Source organism: Myxine glutinosa, chromosome 8 (assembly GCF_964187855.1).
Source record: "Myxine glutinosa chromosome 8, kmMyxGlut1.1, whole genome shotgun sequence".
NCBI lineage: Eukaryota > Metazoa > Chordata > Myxini > Myxiniformes > Myxinidae > Myxine > Myxine glutinosa.
Window position 1 is genome coordinate 155,121,761 of NC_136268.1, and position 18,961 is coordinate 155,140,721.

At 46.8% G+C, this 18,961-nt stretch overlaps 1 protein-coding gene across 3 annotated transcripts in view; it reads right to left on the reverse strand.

Moving 5' to 3' along the window:
• The window catches only part of ANTXR2 (ANTXR cell adhesion molecule 2), a 154,183-nt gene extending 145,419 nt beyond the window's left edge, over positions 1-8,764 (reverse strand). For 2 of the 3 annotated variants that reach the window (XM_068125464.2, XM_068125463.2), the window contains exon 1: positions 8,385-8,649. In XM_068125464.2, coding sequence (XP_067981565.2) covers positions 8,385-8,497 — 113 coding nt within the window. In that variant the 5' untranslated portion in view covers positions 8,498-8,649. Of the gene's footprint in view, positions 1-8,384 lie in introns of all 3 variants that reach the window. The other variant, XM_068125462.2, reaches the window with a different exon arrangement.
• Between the last annotated feature and the right edge of the window lie 10,197 nt (positions 8,765-18,961).

An 18,961-nucleotide genomic window follows, 5' to 3' on the forward strand; every position in this document is an offset into this window, starting at 1 on the left:
GAGTGCCTCGTACTTGTGGCCGTCCGGTGGGTGGCGAAGGATGGACACAACTCGAGCGGCCGTGCCGGGCCCGAGGGAGGCGACGATGTGGCAATAGCGCGTCATCGCCGGTGAGGCGCCGAAGCTGAAATTGGGCTTCGGCCTGGATGAACCAGACTTCGGCCTGAGCCTCCAAAAATTCGGGAAGTTTGATGAAGTTGGCCATGGCAATGGCGTCGCGTGTGGAAGGATCGCTCCGGCAGATCCAACGTCAAGGGGGTCACCAGTAAAGCGCGGCGTTACGCGCGCTGCTTGTGAGCAAGGAGGAAGCGGACAAGCGGTAACTTATAAGCGTCTTTATTTCAGGAGCTCACTGTAACACTGGCGCGCTCCGGGCTGCGCGCCGGTGTATATCATGAGGCCACGCCTACCCCTCGGGCGTGGCCACCGCCCACTTGGTGCGCGGAATGATGTCACCACGCCAGTGGGCTTTTGTGTCCGCCACAATATAGTATAACAAATATCATGAAACATTTACATTTTGTAGTCCATTGTATAATTTAAATAAACATAAATGCAAATTTCGCATGTGGAAAAAGTAAGTACACCCCTACATTTATCACTACTTCAAATACCTAAAATTAGAATCAGGTGCACCAGCTCAGGTGCAAATGATTAGAACATCGTCAGAGAGGATCTTGGAGGAACCTGTCTTATTTAAACCTCAGACATTTCGTTTGGTTTGCTCTTTGTTGTTGAAGTGTGCGGCGTCACCATGCCTAGATCAAAAGAGCTATCTGGGGCCTTCTGAAAGAAGGTTATAGATGCCTACGAGTCTGGGAAGGGATTTAAAAAGATCTCCAAACAATTTGAAATCAATCATGCGACTGTCCGGAAGATCATCTACAAGTGGAGAAGATTCCAAACAACTGCCAATTTGTTCAGGTCAGGCCGCCCCAGGAAGTTCAGCCCGAGAGCAGACCGCAAGATACTGAAAGAAGTCTCTAAGAACCCCAAAATGTCATCACGGGACCCACAGGTAGCTCTTGCCACTGTTGATGTCAAAGTGCACGAGACTACCATTAGAAAGAAGCTGCACAAATTTGATCTACATGGGAGGTGTGCCAGGAGGAAACCTTTGCTGTCCAGAAATAACATCAGGGCAAGACTAAAGTTTGCAAATGAACACCTTGGCAAAGACCAGCACTTCTGGAACAATGTGCTCTGGACAGATGAGTCAAAGGTAGAGCTATTTGGCCACAGTACCAGAAGACATGTTTGGTGAAAACCAAAGACAGCATTTGACCACAAGAACCTGATAGCAACTGTAAAGCATGGTGGTGGAAATATTATGGTTTGGGGCAGCTTTGCTGCATCAGGGCCTGGGCAGCTCACCATCATAGAATCCACTATGAATTCTTCATTGTACCAGAGGGTGCTTGAGGATAATGTGAGGCCATCTGTCGGAAAGTTGAAGCTCAACCGAAGGTGGACCTTGCAACATGACAATGACCCTAAACATACCAGTAAATCCACCAAGGAATGGCTGAAAAGAAAGAAATGGAGGGTTCTGGAATGGCCAAGTCAAGGCCCGGATCTAAATCCCATCGAGATGTTGTGGGGGGATTTGAAACGAGCTGTGCATGCAAGAAACCCCTCAAACATCGCACAGCTGAAAGAATTCTGCATGGAGGAGTCGGCAAAAATTTCTCCCAGTCGATGTCAGAGACTGGTAGACAGTTATAAGAAACGCCTACTTGAGGTTGTTTCTGCCAAAGGGGGAAATACAACCCATTAGAGCCAAGTGTGTACTTACTTTTTCCACATGCGAAATTTGCATTTATGTTTATTTAAATTATACAATGGACTACAAAATGTAAATGTTTCATGATATTTGTTATATTATATCACCTTTATCTATCAATGTTGTTGAAATGAAGATCAAATAGCTGTATGTTGAAATATGTTGAAAATATCAAAACTTTACATGGGGTGTACTTACTTTTTCACGTGACTGTAGTTATCAATCCATCAGTGGTTGTTAATCAGTCAGTGCTTATCAATTTGACAGTGGTTGTTAATCATTTGGTGGTTATCAATCAGTCGGTGGTTATTAAATCATCGGTGGTTATTATAACCATTGGTGGTTATCAATCAGTCGGTGGTTATTAAACCGTCGGTCGTTGTTAATCAGTCAGTGCTTATCAATCAGATGGTGGTTATCAATCCATTGGTGGTTATTAATCTGTAGGTTATCAATCAGTCGGTGGTTATTAAACCGTCAGTGGTTATCAATCAGTCGGTGGTTATTAAACCGGTGGTGGTTATTAAACCGTCGGTGGTTGTTAATCAGTCAGTGCTTATCAATCAGTCGGTGGTTATTAAACTGTCCGTGGTTATCAATCAGTCAGTGGTTATCACTCAGTTGGTGGTTATCAATTTGTCAGTGGTTATTAAACTGTCAGTGGTTATTAAACCATTGGTGGTTGTTAATCAGTCAGTGGTTATCAATCAGATGGTGGTTATCAAACCGTCTGTGGTTATCAAACCGTCTGTGGTTATCAATCAGTCGGTGGTTATCAATCAGTCGGTGGTTATTCAACCGTCGGTGGTTATTAAACCATTGGTGGTTGTTAATCAGTCAGTGGTTATCAATAAGATGGTGGTTATCAAACCGTCTGTGGTTATCAAACCGTCTGTGGTTATCAATCCATTGGTGGTTATTAATCTGTCGGTGGCTTTCATCTGTAGGTGGTTGTTAATCCGTCGGTGGTTTTCATCTGTCGGTGGTTGTTAATACGTAGGTGGTTGTTAATACGTAGGTGGTTGTTAATCTGTAGGTGGTTGTTAATCTGTAGGTGGTTGTTAATCTGTCGGTGGTAATTAATCCGTTGGTGGCTATCAATCAGTCAGTGGTTATCAAACTATCAGTGGTTGTTAATCAGTCGGTAGTTATCAATCCATCTATGGCTAGCAATCAATCGGTGGTTATTAAACCGTCGGTGGTTATAAAACCGTCGGTGATGATTAAACCGTCGGTGATTGTTAATCAGTCGGTGGTTATCAATTATCAATTGGTGGTTATCAAACCGTCGGTGGTTATCAATATGTCGGTGGTTTTCATCCGTAGGTGGGTTGTTAATCCTTCGGTGGTTGTTAATCCATCAGTGATTATTTATCTGGGCATACATTACATGGGACGGTGCAATGTGACACAACTCTCCACCTTCAAAGTACCGACTCGATGGTCCATAGTCAGGTCGGGAATCTAACCCAGACGAGAGCTCAAAGGTGAGTGCTCTACCTCTGCACCCATCAGTCTAGCACTACACCTTACGTATAGAATGGCAATTCACAAGGACAATCTTGTAATGAGAAAGAAAGCCAAGAAAGGACCGTGGTGGCCAATGTTGCAGAAATAAGTATTTTACATGAAAACGGATACAAAGAGACATCATGTCTTATAACGATACCTTGGCTCACTAAGCACTAGACTTTGGATGGAAATGTTATAATACATTAAACACCCCACACTAACAGTGTCTAAAATACAACATTCCAGAGATATTATGCACTTATATCATGTTTAAGTAATAGAAAAAAAGAAAGATTGTATCCAAAACGACGACCAGGCAACCAATTGGAATAAAGGAAAGGAAAAAGCCACTTGTGCTGTCAAATTGGTCCCAGGACATTGCACACTGATCTGGGACCGATATGGAACCATCAGGATTGCACACCGATCTGGAACAATCAGGATTGCACACCGATCTGGAACCGATATGGCACCATCATCAGGACACTGCACATCAATCTTGGAACCATCTGGAACCATAATCAGGACATTACACAGCTATTTTGAACCAACAACAGGACATTGCACACCGATCTGGGACTGATATGGAACCATAATCAGGACTGTACACCGATTTGGAACAAATATGGAACAGTCATCAGGACATTGCACACCGATCTCGGATCATCATCAGGACATTACACACAGGTCTGGGACCAATATGGAACCGTCATTGGGACATTGCTCACCGATCTGGAACTGATATGGAACCGTCATCAGGACTGTACACCGATCTGGGACCAATATGGAACCATCATCAGGACACTGCACACTAATCTGGGACCATAATCAGGAGATTACACATCGATCTAGGAACATCATCATCAGGACATTACACACTGATCTGGGACCGATATGGAACCATCATCAGGACATTGCACACCAATCTGGTACTGATAAGGAACCATTGTCAGGACTGTAGACCAATATGGAACCAATGTGGAACCATCATCAGGGCATTGCACACCAATCTGGGAGAGATATGGAATGAATATGAGTACATTGCACATTGATCTAGGATCATCATCAGGACATTACACACCAACCTGGGACTGATATGCAACTGTCATTAGGACTGTACAGCGATCTGGGACCGATATGGAACCATCATCAGATCATTGCATGCTGATCTGGGACGATATGGAACCATCATCAGGACATTGCACACCAATCTGGTACTGATAAGGAACCATTGTCAGGACTGTAGACCAATATGGGACCGATATGGAACCATCATCAGGGCATTGCACACCAATCTGGGAGAGATATGGAATGAATATGAGTACATTGCACATTGATCTAGGATCATCATCAGGACATTACACACCAACCTGGGACTGATATGGAACTGTCATTAGGACTGTACAGCGATCTGGGACCGATATGGAACCATCATCAGATCATTGCATGCTGATCTGGGACGATATGGAACCATCATCAGAATATTGCATGCTGATCTGGGACCGATATGGAACCATCATCAGATCATTGCATGCTGATCTGGGACCGATGTGGAACCATCATCAGAATATTGCATGCTGATCTGGGACCGATATGGAACCATCATCAGATCATTGCATGCTGATCTGGGACCGATATGGAACCATCATCAGAACATTGCATGCTGATCTGGGACGATATGAAACAATCATCAGAACATTGCATGCTGATCTGGGACCGATATGGAACAATCATCAGAATATTGTCTGCTGATCTGGGACAGATATGGAACCATCATCAGAATATTGCATGCTGATCTGGGACCGATATGGAACAATCATCAGAACATTGCATGCTGATCTGGGACCGATATGGAACCATCATCAGAATATTGCATGCTGATCTGGGACCGATATGGAACCATCATCAGAATATTGCATGCTGATCTGGGACCGATATGGAACAATCATCAGAACATTGCATGCTGATCTGGGACCGATATGGAACCATCATCAGAATATTGTATGCTGATCTGGGACCGATATGGAACCATCATCAGAATATTGCATGCTGATCTGGGACCGATATGGAACCATCATCAGAACTTTGCATGCTGATCTGGGACCGATATGGAAAATCATCAGAATATTGCATGCTGATCTGGGACCGATATGCAACCATGATCAGGACATTGCATGCTGATCTGGGACCGATATGGAACCATCATCAGAATATTGCATGCTGATCTGGGACCGATATGGAACCATCATCAGAACACTGCATGCTGATCTGGGACCGATGTGGAACAATCATCAGAACATTGCATGCTGATCTGGGACCGATATGGAACCATGATCAGGACATTGCATGCTGATCTGGGACCAATATGGCACCATCATCAGAATATTGCATGCTGATCTGGGACCGATATGGAACCATCATCAGAATATTGCATGCTGATCTGGGACCGATATGGAACCATCATCAGGACACTGCACACTAATCTGGGACCATAATCAGGAGATTACACATCGATCTAGGAACATCATCATCAGGACATTACACACTGATCTGGGACCGATATGGAACCATCATCAGGACATTGCACACCAATCTGGTACTGATAAGGAACCATTGTCAGGACTGTAGACCAATATGGAACCAATGTGGAACCCTCATCAGGGCATTGCACACCAATCTGGAAGAGATATGGAATGAATATGAGTACATTGCACATTGATCTAGGATCATCATCAGGACATTACACACCAACCTGGGACTGATATGGAACTGTCATTAGGACTGTACAGCGATCTGGGAACGATATGGAACCATCATCAGATCATTGCATGCTGATCTGGGACCGATATGGAACAATCATCAGAACATTGCATGCTGATCTGGGACCGATATGGAACCATGATCAGGACATTGCATGCTGATCTGGGACCGATATGGAACCATCATCAGAATATTGCATGCTGATCTGGGACCGATATGGAACCATCATCAGAATATTGCATGCTGATCTGGGACCGATATGGAACCATCATCAGAACATTGCATGCTGATCTGGGACCGATGTGGAACAATCATCAGAACATTGCATGCTGATCTGGGACCGATATGGAACCATGATCAGGACATTGCATGCTGATCTGGGACCAATATGGCACCATCATCAGAATATTGCATGCTGATCTGGGACCGATATGGAACCATCATCAGAATATTGTATGCTGATCTGGGACCGATATGGAACCATCATCAGAATATTGCATGCTGATCTGGGACCGATATGGAACCATCATCAGAACATTGCATGCTGATCTGGGACCGATGTGGAACAATCATCAGAACATTGCATGCTGATCTGGGACCGATATGGAACCATCATCAGAACATTGCATGCTGATCTGGGACCGATATGGAACAATCATCAGAACATTGCATGCTGATCTGGGACCGATATGGAACCATCAGAATATTGTATGGTGATCTGGGACCGATATGGAACCATCATCAGGACATTGCATGCTGATCTGGGACCGATGTGGAACAATCATCAGAACATTGCATGCTGATCTGGGACGATATGGAACAGTCTACAAGACTGAGACTGCACACCGATCTGGAACCACCATCAGGACATTGCACACCGATATGGAGCAATAATTAGGACATTCATCATGATCATGTATGAGAACAATATCATGGCTCAGCACTCACACCCGTTTATAACTAAATGGTGTTGGTTGGGTCAGAGTAAGGGAATGGTCATCGACATCACGACTAAGTTTGGAATGTATTTTGGTTCTTGAGTCATCAGACACCTTACCATATACGACCCAAATCCATGGTACGGCGGAGTGTACGTCCCCCACCAGTCTCCCAATGCCCATCAGGCCATCTTGATTCAATCAAACAACTCATCTCTGGATGACCGCCCGATGACCGCCCATCTCTGGATGGCCGATGGCACCCGATCCAAGAAAATCACTTCGAGCGATTGAAATCAGGATGCAGCCGAAACTGTTCCTTTTGTCTTTGTGACCAGTGAGGACTGTACAGTGTACATGTTCAGGGAATCCTGGGAATATTCTATCCACAGTAAACATCGTCACGGATACAAAGGCGATATATAAAGATCCATCGCAGCAATTCGTAGTTCTCATCAACATCAACTTTATCACATGTGGACAAGATCGAAACACGATGGACCCATCGTCGGCACAAGAAAACATCCATCAACCTCTCGATCTCAGAAACCAAAAAGGGAGAAAGCAGTACAGTACGCTCAATCCTCATAAACTAGTAAAAGCGCACTGTACACGCGACCCCCTCATCAAAGCACACTGTATACGCGATCTCATCAGAGTGCACTGTACACACGATCTCTTCGTCAAAGCACACTGTACACACGATCTCATCAAACAAAGAACACTGTACCCGTGAACTCATCAGAGCGCACTGTATACATGATCCCCTTATCAGAGCGCACTGTACACATGATCCCCTCATCAGAGCGCACTGTACAAACGATATCAAAGTGCACTGTACACGGGATATCCTCATCAGAGCACACTGTACACGTGATGTCATCAGAGCGCACTGTACACGTGATCCCCTCATCAAAGCACACTGTACACGTGATCCCCTCATCAAACAAAGCGCACTGTATACGTGATCCCCAAATGAGCGCACTGTACACGTGATCCCCTCATCAAACAAAGCGCACTGTATACGTGATCCCCAAATGAGCGCACTGTACACGTGATCCCCTCATCAAAGCACACTGTATACGTGATCCCCTCATCAAACAAAGCGCACTGTATACGTGATCCCCAAATGAGCGCACTATACACGTGATCCCCTCATCAAAGCACACTGTATACGTTATCCCCTCATCAAACAAAGCACACTGTACACGCGATCCCCAAATGAGCGCACTGTACACGTGATCCCTTCATCAGAGCGCACTGTACACGTGATCCCGTAATCAGAGTGCACTGTACACGTGATCCCAACAGAGCGCGAGCTCTAACCGCGTGCGAAACGAAAACGCGCCCTCAGGGCGGAAATAAACAGAGCCCTGCGGGCAATTCCTTACTTGTCCAAAACGAAGTACAGGTCGAACGCTCCATGACATTCACTCGCACAGGTGGCCCCGAGAGCGCAACACAGCAACAGCGAAGCAGTCCAAAGAGTTCTCGCGTTGCGCATTGCTGGTGAACTCAGCCGGCTGCTTGTCCTGTTCCTTTTCACGCCGCCGCCCACTGACACTGTTGTTCTGCTCTCTCTGAAGATGAAGCGAGAATAAGGAGCAACGCCTTCTTTAAATAGGAAAAGCGGACACTGACCATTTCCGTTGAGTGTTTCCCACTCCGACTTCCTAGTTCCTCCCCATCCTCTCCGTGCAGTCGGAAAACAAACCTTCCCTATCTCCACCCACCATGTCGATCCTGTCCAGCTGTCCCATCTCCATCCCTGTCTCATCTCTTTCCCACCTCTACCCCTCCCTGTCCCATATCCACCCCTCCCTGTCCCATCGCCTCCTCCTCCCTCGTTCCCACCTCTACCCCTCCCTGTCCCATCTCCTCCTTCTCACCTCTACCCCTCCCTGTCCCATCGCCTCCTCCTCCCTCGTTCCCACCTCTACCCCTCCCTGTCCCATATCCACCCATCCCTGTCCCATCGCCTCCTCCTCCCTCGTTCCCACCTCTACCCCTCCCTGTCCCATATCCACCCCTCCCTGTCCCATATCCACTCCTCCCTGTCCCATCTCCTCCTTCTCACCTCTACCCCTCCCTGTCTCATATCCACCCCTCCCTGTCCCATCTCCTCCTCCTACCTCCTTCCCACCTCTACTCGTCCCTGTCTCATATCCACCCCTCCCTGTCCCATCTCCTCCTCCTCCCTCCTTCCCACCTCTACCCCTCCCTGTCCCATATCCACCCCTCCCTGTCCCATCTTCCCCTCCTCCCTCCTTCCCACCTCTACCCCTCCCTGTCCCATATCCACCCCTCCCGGTCCCATCGCCTCCTCCTCCCTCCTTCCCATATCCATCCCTCCCTGTCCCATATCCACCCCTCCCTGTCCCATATCCACTCCTCCCTGTCCCATCTCCTCCTCACCTCTACCCCTCCCTGTCTCATATCCACCCCTCCCTGTCCCATCTCCTCCTCCTCCCTCCTTCCCACCTCTACTCCTCCCTGTCTCATATCCACTCCTCCCTGTCCCATCTCCTCCTCCTCCCTCCTTCCCACCTCTACCCCTCCCTGTCCCATATCCACCCCTCCCTGTCTCATATCCACCCCTCCCTGTCCCATCTCCTCCTCCTCCCTCCTTCCCACCTCTACCCCTCCCTGTCCCATATCCTCCCCTCTGTGTCCCATCTCCATCCCTCCCTGCCCCATAGCCTCCCCTCCGTGTCCCATCTCCATCCCTCTGTGTCCAATCTCCATTATGCCCCATATCCTCCCCCCCTATACCCAACTCTAACCCGTTCCTGTTCCTCTCCATCCCTCCCCCGTCCAATCTCCACTCCCCCTCCTCCTCCTCCTGTTCTCCCCTCCGGCTTGCATCCCATACCCCGGTCGACATCCACACGTGTCCCACTTCTGCACTCCTCCACACCATGTCGTTCATACCGTCCACCCGCGTATTTTTCCCGCTCCTCACCTGCACCATCTTATCTTTACCGCTCCCGTCTGTTATAAAAACATAATAGACAGTTGAAGTTGTTTTTGTACAGATGCTCGAGGTTCGTGTGTAAGAGCCAGAGTAGAATGAAAGGGAACAAAGTGGAAAAGGAGGAAACAACAACAACGAAGTAGAGGTGAGAGTAGAGATAATAGATCAAGCCTCAAGGGGATCGGGGGAGGAGCATGGGGGTGAGGAAGAGTGTGAGGAGAGGCTGAGGGAAAGGGAGGGGGTGAGGGTGAGAGGAGGGGAGGATAAGGGAGAGGGTAAGGATGAGGATAGGGTAAGGGAGCGGATGAGGAGAGGATGAGGATAAGGGTGAGTGGAGATGGTGAGGTTAGGGAGAGAATGATGGAGAGAGGGGAGTGAGGGAGAGGCTTACGAAGAGGGTGACAAAAAGGGTGACGATGACGAAGAGGCTGACGGTGAGGGAGAGGGTGAGGAGGACGGTGAGGAAGAGGGTGACGAAGAGGGTGAGGAAGAGGATGACGAAGAGGGTGACAAAAAGGATGACGGTGAGGAAGAGGATGACGAAGAGGGTGACGGTGAGGAAGAGGATGACGAAGAGGGTGACATAAAGGGTGACGGTGAGGAAGAGGATGACGAAGAGGGTGACATAAAGGGTGACGGTGAGGAAGAGGATGACGAAGAGGGTGACATAAAGGGTGACGGTGAGGAAGAGGATGACGAAGCGGGTGACATAAAGGGTGACGGTGAGGAAGAGGATGACGAAGAGGGTGAGGAAGGGGCTGACGAAGAGGGTGACAAAAAGGGTGACGGTGAGGAAGAGGATGACGAAGAGGGTGAGGAAGGGGCTGACGAAGAGGGTGACAAAAAGGGTGACGGTGAGGAAGAGGGTGACGAAGAGGGTGAGGAAGAGGCTAACGAAGAGGGTGACAAAAAGGGTGAGGAAGAGGATGACGGTGAGGGAGAGGATGAGGAGGGAGGGTGACGAAGAGGGTGACGAAGAAGGTGAGGAAGAGGATGACAAAAAAGGTGACGGTGAGGAAGAGGATGACGGTGAGGGAGAGGGTGAGGAAGAGGATGACGAAGAGGGTGAGGAAGAGGGTGACGAAGAGGATGACGGTGAGGAAAAAGGTGAGAGGGGGTGACGGTGAGGGAGAGGATGAGGATGGAGGGTGAGGAAGAGGGTGACGAAGAGGATGACGGTGAGGAAAAAAGGTGAGAGGGGTGACGGTGAGGGAGAGGATGAGGATGGAGGATGAGGAAGAGGATGATGAAGAGGATGACAAAAAAAGGTGACGGTGAGGGCGAGGATGACGATGAGGGAGAGGGTGAGGAAGAGGGTGACGAAGAGGGTGAGGAAGAGGATGAGGAAGAGGATGACGGTGAGGAAAATGGTGAGAGGGGGTGACGGTGAGGGAGAGGGTGAGAGGCGGGGAGGGTAAGGGAGAGGATGAGGCGAGGGTGAGGAAGAGAGTGAGTGGAGATGGTGAGGTTAGGGAGAGAATGATGGAGAGAGGCGAGTGAGGGAGAGGCTTACGAAAAGAGGGTGACGGTGAGGAAGAGGATGACGGTGAGGGAGAGGGTGAGGAGGAAGGGTGAGGAAGAGGGTGACGAAGAGGGTGAGGGTGACGGTGAGGAAAAAGGTGAGAGGAGGGTGAGGGAGAGGGTGAGAGGAGGGGAGGGTAAGGGAGAGGATAAGGATGAGGCTATGGTAAGGGAGAGGATGAAGCGAGGATGAGTGGAGATGGTGAGGTTAGGGAGAGAATGATGGAGAGAGGAGAGTGAGGGAGAGGCTAACGAAGAGGGTGACGGTGAGGAAGAGGATGACGAAGAGGATGACGGTGAGGGAGAGGGTGAGGAGGGAGGGTGAGGAAGAGGATGACGAAGAGGGTGACGGTGACGGTGAGGGAGAGGGTGAGGAGGGAGGGTGAGGAAGAGTGTGAAGAGGGTGAGTAGAGGTGGTGAGGTTAGGGAGAGAATGATGGAGAGAGGGGAGTGAGGGAGAGACTAACGAAGAGGGTGACGGTGAGGATGAGGATGACGAAGAGGATGACAGTGAGGGAGAGGGTGAGGAAGGGAGGGGAGGGTGAGGAAGAGGGTGAGAGGAGGGTGAGGAAGAGGGTAAGAGGAGGATGAGGAAGAGGATGACGGTGACGGAGAGGGTGAGAGGAGGGTGAGGAAGAGGATGACAGTGAGGTAGAAGGTGAGGAGGAGGATGATGGGGAGGGTGAGGCAGAGGGTAAGAAGAGGATGAGGGAGAGGGTGAGGAAGAGGGTGAGGATTATGGAGAAGGAGAGATCACACAGAGAAATTGCTTTGGGATCACAACAACCTGGAAAAAGGGAGTGTTTGGGAATGTGGTTGTTTGGGTCCGAGCTTGTAACGAGATTGTGTAATAAAGGAAAACACCTGTCTTGGTGTCATAATTCCAGGTTTTCCCGGAGAATGAGTCAATCACTACTGTACCGGAAGTAAGCAAGTTAATTTGTTTTTCATTCATCTCCGGATTGTTCATCGATGGTTCCTACCTTTCCTGTCTGTTCTCTGTCCATTTCTATTAAATCTTAATGCTTCACACTCGACGCATTCCTGTCTTTCATCATTCTGTAGACTCGAAAAGGTGAAGATTCGAATCTGGATCCGGATCAGAGAATATGAAGTTGTTCTTCACCATTGACAAATGGGGCCAAAAACGATATGTAGCATGATATCTCCAAAAGTGTGTTTGGATTATAACAAAACTAGGTGGATGAGTCGAGTCGGTGACTAGAACAAGCTGAACAGATTTTGCCTCAGGTCCGAATCCAGATCTGACCTATCAGTGGACACCAAACGTAACCTGTTCACCTGGGGTCGAGGTATGCTCTTTATCGAGTGACGTTCTGGTGTTTGTGATGTAACAAACTGTCCACCAAACACCAATCGCACCGTTTATACTCACGATGGGACCACATACATCTCAGACTAGACAGATGAAAAGGCAAGTGTTTTACCTTGCAGTCAGATTCGCCACTTTCTTATACAGTCGTGGCCAAAAATATTGGCACCCTTGCACTTTTTTCAAATAATGCACCATTTGTTCCAGAAAATTGTTGAAATGAAAAAATATTTTTGTCTCCACATTTGTATTTCTTGGGTTTTCAGTGGAACAAAACAAAAAAAGCTGAAAAAATACTAAATCTTAGCTTATTGCACACAGAAATCCTAAAATGTCCCGGACAATATTATTGGCACCTTTTAGAAGTTGTTATAAATAACTTGATTTCAAGCAGGTGATTCTGCTTTACTTTGGAATTGAACTCACCTGCGGTGAGTTGCAGGTGCCTGCAATATAAAAATCACTCAATCAACCAGTTTGAATAGAGAAAAGGAGTCATTCTGCTGTTTTGTGTCACTGTGTGTACCGCAATGAGCATGGAGAAAAGAAAGAAAACCAGAGAATTGTCTGAGGAGGTCAGACACAAGATTCAGCCAAGCATGGACAATCTCAAGGCTTCAACTCCATCTCCAGACACCTTGATGTTTCTGTGTTCACCGTACGCAATGCTATCAGGAAGTTTAAGGCCCATGACACTGTCGCCAACCTGCCTGGACGTGGCCGCAAGAAAAAGCTTGATCGACGATTGCAGCGAAGGATTGGTCGAATGGTGAAGAAAGCACCTCGATCAACTGCCAAACAGATTCAAGCTGATCTTCAGCCACAAGGTACAACAGTTTCACCTCGCATCATCCGTCGCCAACTCAATAAAAGGAGGTTCTATGGGAGGAGATCCAGGAGGACCCCACTGCTGAGAGAGAGAGACATAAGAAAACCCGACTGGAGTTTTCAAAAACACACCTGAACAAGTCAAAATCCTTCTGGGAGAATATCCTGTGAACAGATGAGACCAAATTACAGCTTTTTGGTAAAGCACATCATCTCTATGTTTACAGTAAACAAAATGAAGCCTTCAAAGAAAAGAACACATTCCCTACAGTCAAACATGGAGGAGGTTCAGTGATATTTTGAGGTTGCTGTGCTGCATCTGGCACTGGGTACCTTGAATGTGTGCATGGAATCATGAAATCAGGAGATTACCAAGGTATTTTGGAGCGCAATGTTCAACCCAGTGTCAGAAAGTTGGGTCTCTGTCGAAGGTCATGGGTCTTGCAGCAGGAAAATGACCCCAAACACTTCAAAAAGCACCCAGGAATGGTTCAAGACAAAACACTGCACTGTTCTGAAGTGGCCAGCAATGAGTGCAGATCTAAATCCCATTGAACACCAGTGGGGAGATCTGAAAACAGCAGTTGGGAAAAGGCACCCTTCAAATCTGGAAGAACTGGAGCAGTTTACACAAGGAGAGTGGGTCAAACTGCAGTAGAGAGGTGGAGGAAGCTCATTCATGGCTACAGGAAGCGCTTGACTGCAGGTATTTTGTCCAAAGTCTGTGCTACCAAATATTAAATCTAGGGTGTTAATAATTTTGTCAATGCCATTGATTTGTATTTTCTGATTTAAAATGATATATTAAATCCTGACTCAAAAACAAAGGTTCTGTAATATTATCAATGAAATAAAGAATTGTGAAGACCAAATACTTCAATCAATTTCAACTTTTTTGTACAGGAAATTGTGAGTTATTTTCAAAAAGTTCAAGGGTGCCAATATTTTTGGCCACGACTGAATATATTTAATTTTTAAGCAAAAACGATGGCACTTAAGTGGAATTTGTTTTGAAAGCCATTAATTAGATGCATTGGCCGATGTATATTCCAAGTTTCATCTCGTTTCAATGTTGTTACGTGCTCCTCCCCAAACCCCGGTCACGGTGTACCTCCGAGCCCCGAGAGGAGTCACGGCAGAAAGATGTGTTATTCTGTATGTCAAAGATCAATGGTGAAACCACACCAATTGTTACCAACAAACAAGTATTGTATTAAGGTCACACAAAAATAACAGTACAATAACAATATTAATCAATTGTACAACCAATATATCATTCCTATGATGGTACCATCAGTTTCGTACAATATAACTCACTGTGCTCCAAGTGAGCAAAAATAGCATTCCCAATGTCTCTGTCCCAGCTTCAAACCAAAGTCGATCCATGCTCCAGTGATCGTCAGAACGATGGTGTATCGAGACCAGAATCCCATTCAGTTGACAGTCACACTGCCAAAGATAGGCAAAAGTGTCCTCAAGAGGCGGCTGGGAAATCACACCTTCGGGTACGGACGTTCAACGGCTCCCAATCGGCGAACCGCAAATTCACACTCAAAATCCACGTTACACATGCAAACCAGGCTAACGGCTGGATGTGTTGAAATCGTTGGAGCGAGGTGAAGAACCTGGAGCGATGCGAAATCGGGCGCGAGACAAAACGGCCAACGGCCCTTACTCGAGACGTAACGGCACTCTAATGATTCTCTTTGGAATCAACCGCAAAATCTGACACACAGGTTTATCTGCCACAGCGATAACAACTCTGTCGCAGGAATCCCTTTCCCAGGAAACCCAAAGTTCACTCGTGACCCCCATTCACTAGCGTTTGCTCAAAACCTCAGTGCAGCTTGGCTTCTGCTCCACCTGACTCGCTCCGCCTCCTTCTACTCTCCTTCCTCTTCTTCTTCTTCGTCTGGATCCCGATCCGGTTTCCGGTTTCTTTTTAAAACATTAACTATTTTTTTACCTTTTGAAAACAATTATCTATATTTCACTTAAACGATAACAATACTCGTACATGCAACCAAAAATGTTTACTGTGGATGAGAACCACAACAACGTAAGTGACGAATCCGTAACACTTCCCCCCCTCAAGAAAGAAAGTTGGAACATAGTGAAAACTTTCTTTGCATGCAAAAACTCTTTTAACAAACAAAAGTAAAACTCACCCCCAAATGATCAATTCACGTAAGCAACAATAATTAATATTCCCCAAAATAAAGCAACAAAACTTCCAAACAACCTACAGGAATTTCCAAAGTTAGTTCACTCTGGATAAAGCATCAGCAACGACATTGTCTCTGCCCTTTACATGCTCAATTTCCAAGTTGAACTCCTGCAAAGCCAAACTCCATCTCATCAACCTCTGATTTTTATTTTTCATTTTTTGAATGAAGGTTAAGGGGTTGTGATAAGTGAAGACTTTTATAGGAAAGGTAGTAGTTCCCAGATACACCTCATAATGCTGAAGCGCTAGCAGGAGAGCAAGGGTCTCTTTTTCCACGGTGGCATAATTTGCCTGATGTTTGTTAAACTTTTTCGAATAGTAGCACACCGGGTGATCCACGTCATCACCATCTTCCTGTAATAGAACTGCCCCAGCCCCCACATCACTTGCATCAATGGCTAACTTGAAAGGTGCTTGAAAATCCAGGACTGCTAGGACAGGAGAGCTCATTAATATCGCTTTGACGTTGGCAAAGGCAGCTTGATAGTTGTCATCCCAAACAAACTTGGTCTCTTTCCTCAGCAAATTCGTTAAAGGGGCTACCACATCAGAAAAATTCCTGCAGAACCGCCGGTACCAACCAGCCATACCCAAGAATCTCATAAGCTCCTTCTTCCCTTTTGGAACTTGGAAGCGATCAATGGCTTCTATCTTAGCTGTCAACGGTTGCACCTGACCCTGACCTACTACATGGCCTAGGAACACCACCTGTGCTTTTACAAACTCACTCTTAGATAAGTTGATGGTCAACCCTGCCTCGGTCAGTTTCTTGAAAAATGCATGAATTTGTTTAATATGATCTTCCATGGTCATAGTGTGGATGATGACATCATCCAGATAAGCCTCCACCCCCTCTAGGTCTGCAATAAGCTTATTAATCAGCTGTTGAAATGTAGCAGGCCCGTTTTTCAATCCAAAGGGAAGAACCTTGTACTGATACAACCCATTTGGTGTGACTAAAGCCGAGATTTCCTTGGCTCTATCAGTAAGAGGAATCTGCCAATACCCTTTCAGCAAGTCAAACTTAGTTACAAATTTAGCTGGGCCTATTCTATCAATACAGTCATCAATCCTCGGGATGGGATATGAGTCGGTCTTGGTCACTGCATTAACCCGTTTTAAATCCGTACAACAGCGAAAACTGCCATCGGGTTTTGGAACCAACACACATGGTGAGCTCCATTCACTGCTGCTTGGTTCGATGATGTCGTTCTCCAACATATACTGAACCTCCTTCCGAAGATACTCCATCTTCACAGGGTTCATCCGATAGGGGTGTTGCTTCACAGGAGTGGCTTCCCCCACCTCAATATCATGATATACCAAGTCAGTACGACCAGGTACATCTGTGAACAAATGTGCAAACTCAAAAATTAGGCTGGATAGTTGTCCTTGTTGTTCCCTCGTCAAATGACCTAGTTTCTCATCTAAATGACTCAACACTTCCGTGTTCGTCAATCTGGGACAAGCCTGGTCATCAAAGTTATCAAACTTCGCACCGGCCTCAACCTCTGGATTCTCTTGCACCCCGACTACAGGTACGACAGGCGAGACAGGAACCATTCTTTCCACAGGCTTCCTCTCATAATATTTCTTCAGTCGGTTGACATGACACAGCTGCAGCTTTTTCCGTCGGTCGGGAGTTGTCACCACATAATCTGTTTCATAACCCTCCTTTCGATTGCATAGGGACCAAAATATCTAGCCTGTAGTGGCTGACCTGGAACAGGAAGCAACACTAACACTCGGTCCTCAGGACTGAAATTTCTTATCTGAGATTTATTGTCATGTCTCACTTTCATTTTATCCTGTGTCACTTTCAAGTTTCTTCTCGCAACTTCACAAGCCTTTGCCAATCTGTGCCTAACCGTTGACACATACTCTACCACTGTTGACTGTGACTCCTCCTGTAGCCACTGTTCTATCACCAATTTCAACGGACCTCGCACTGCGTGTCCAAACACAAGTTCAAAAGGACTGAATCCCAATGACTCCTGAACAGATTCCCTCGTAGCAAACAACAATAAGGGTATTCCTTCATCCCAATCCTTGTCACATTCAAAACAATACGTTCTGATCACATTCTTCAATGTCTGGTGAAACCTTTCCAAGGCCCTTTGGCTCTCGGGATGGTAAGTATTTGATCTTACCTGCTCCACTCCCAACAGGTGTACCACTTGCTGAAAAAGTGTTGACATTAAATTGGAACCCCGATCAGACTGGATGACCTTAGGTAGGCCAACCAAAGTGAAAAATTTAATCAAGGCCTTCGCAATAACTGCCGCAGTAATTTTTCTAAGAGGCACTGCCTCTGGGAACCTTGTGGAAGTGCACATGATGGTCAACAAATACTGATGTCAAGCCTTAGTTTCAGGTAAAGGGCCTACACAGTCAATAATGACTCGGCTGAATGGCTCTTCAAAAGCTGGAATTGGTTTTAAAGGTGCGGATGGGACTTTCTGATTAGGTTTTCCCACCAGCTGGCAAGAGTGGCAAGATTTACAGAATTCCGCCACATCACATCGCAATCCTGGCCAGAACAAATGTACCAATATTCTGTCACATGTCTTGTTCACTCCAAGGTGTCCGGCCAAAGGTGTCTCATGCGCCAAACTCATCATCTCCTTCCGGTACGGCGGTGGCACCACAATTTGGTAATGAACTTTCCACTCATCGTTTTCTGGCACCTCCGGTGGTTTCCATTTTCTCATGAATATTTCCCCTTTCATGAAGTAACCAACAGGTATCTTCATAGCCTCTTCCTCTGTAACGGCTTCATCAATCAAACTCCAGATCTCCGAATCTCCGTGTTGTTCTTCAACAAGTCTCTTTCGGACCAGCACCATTTGTTCAACCTCATTCTCAGATGTCTCCGATGGACACTCCATTTCCTCTTTGGTTCCAGATGCACCCTTTTCCTTTGGTTCCTTGATGTCACTCCCTTTCCTATTACCTCTTTCAGAATTTTCCTCCAATACCTCTAAGGAACTCAAATCCACATCGCCTTCCTTCTCCTTCTCTTCAGAGCGCTTCCTACCCATAGCACGAGTCACTGCACAGGATGGAAAGATGCCCGGAATCTCCT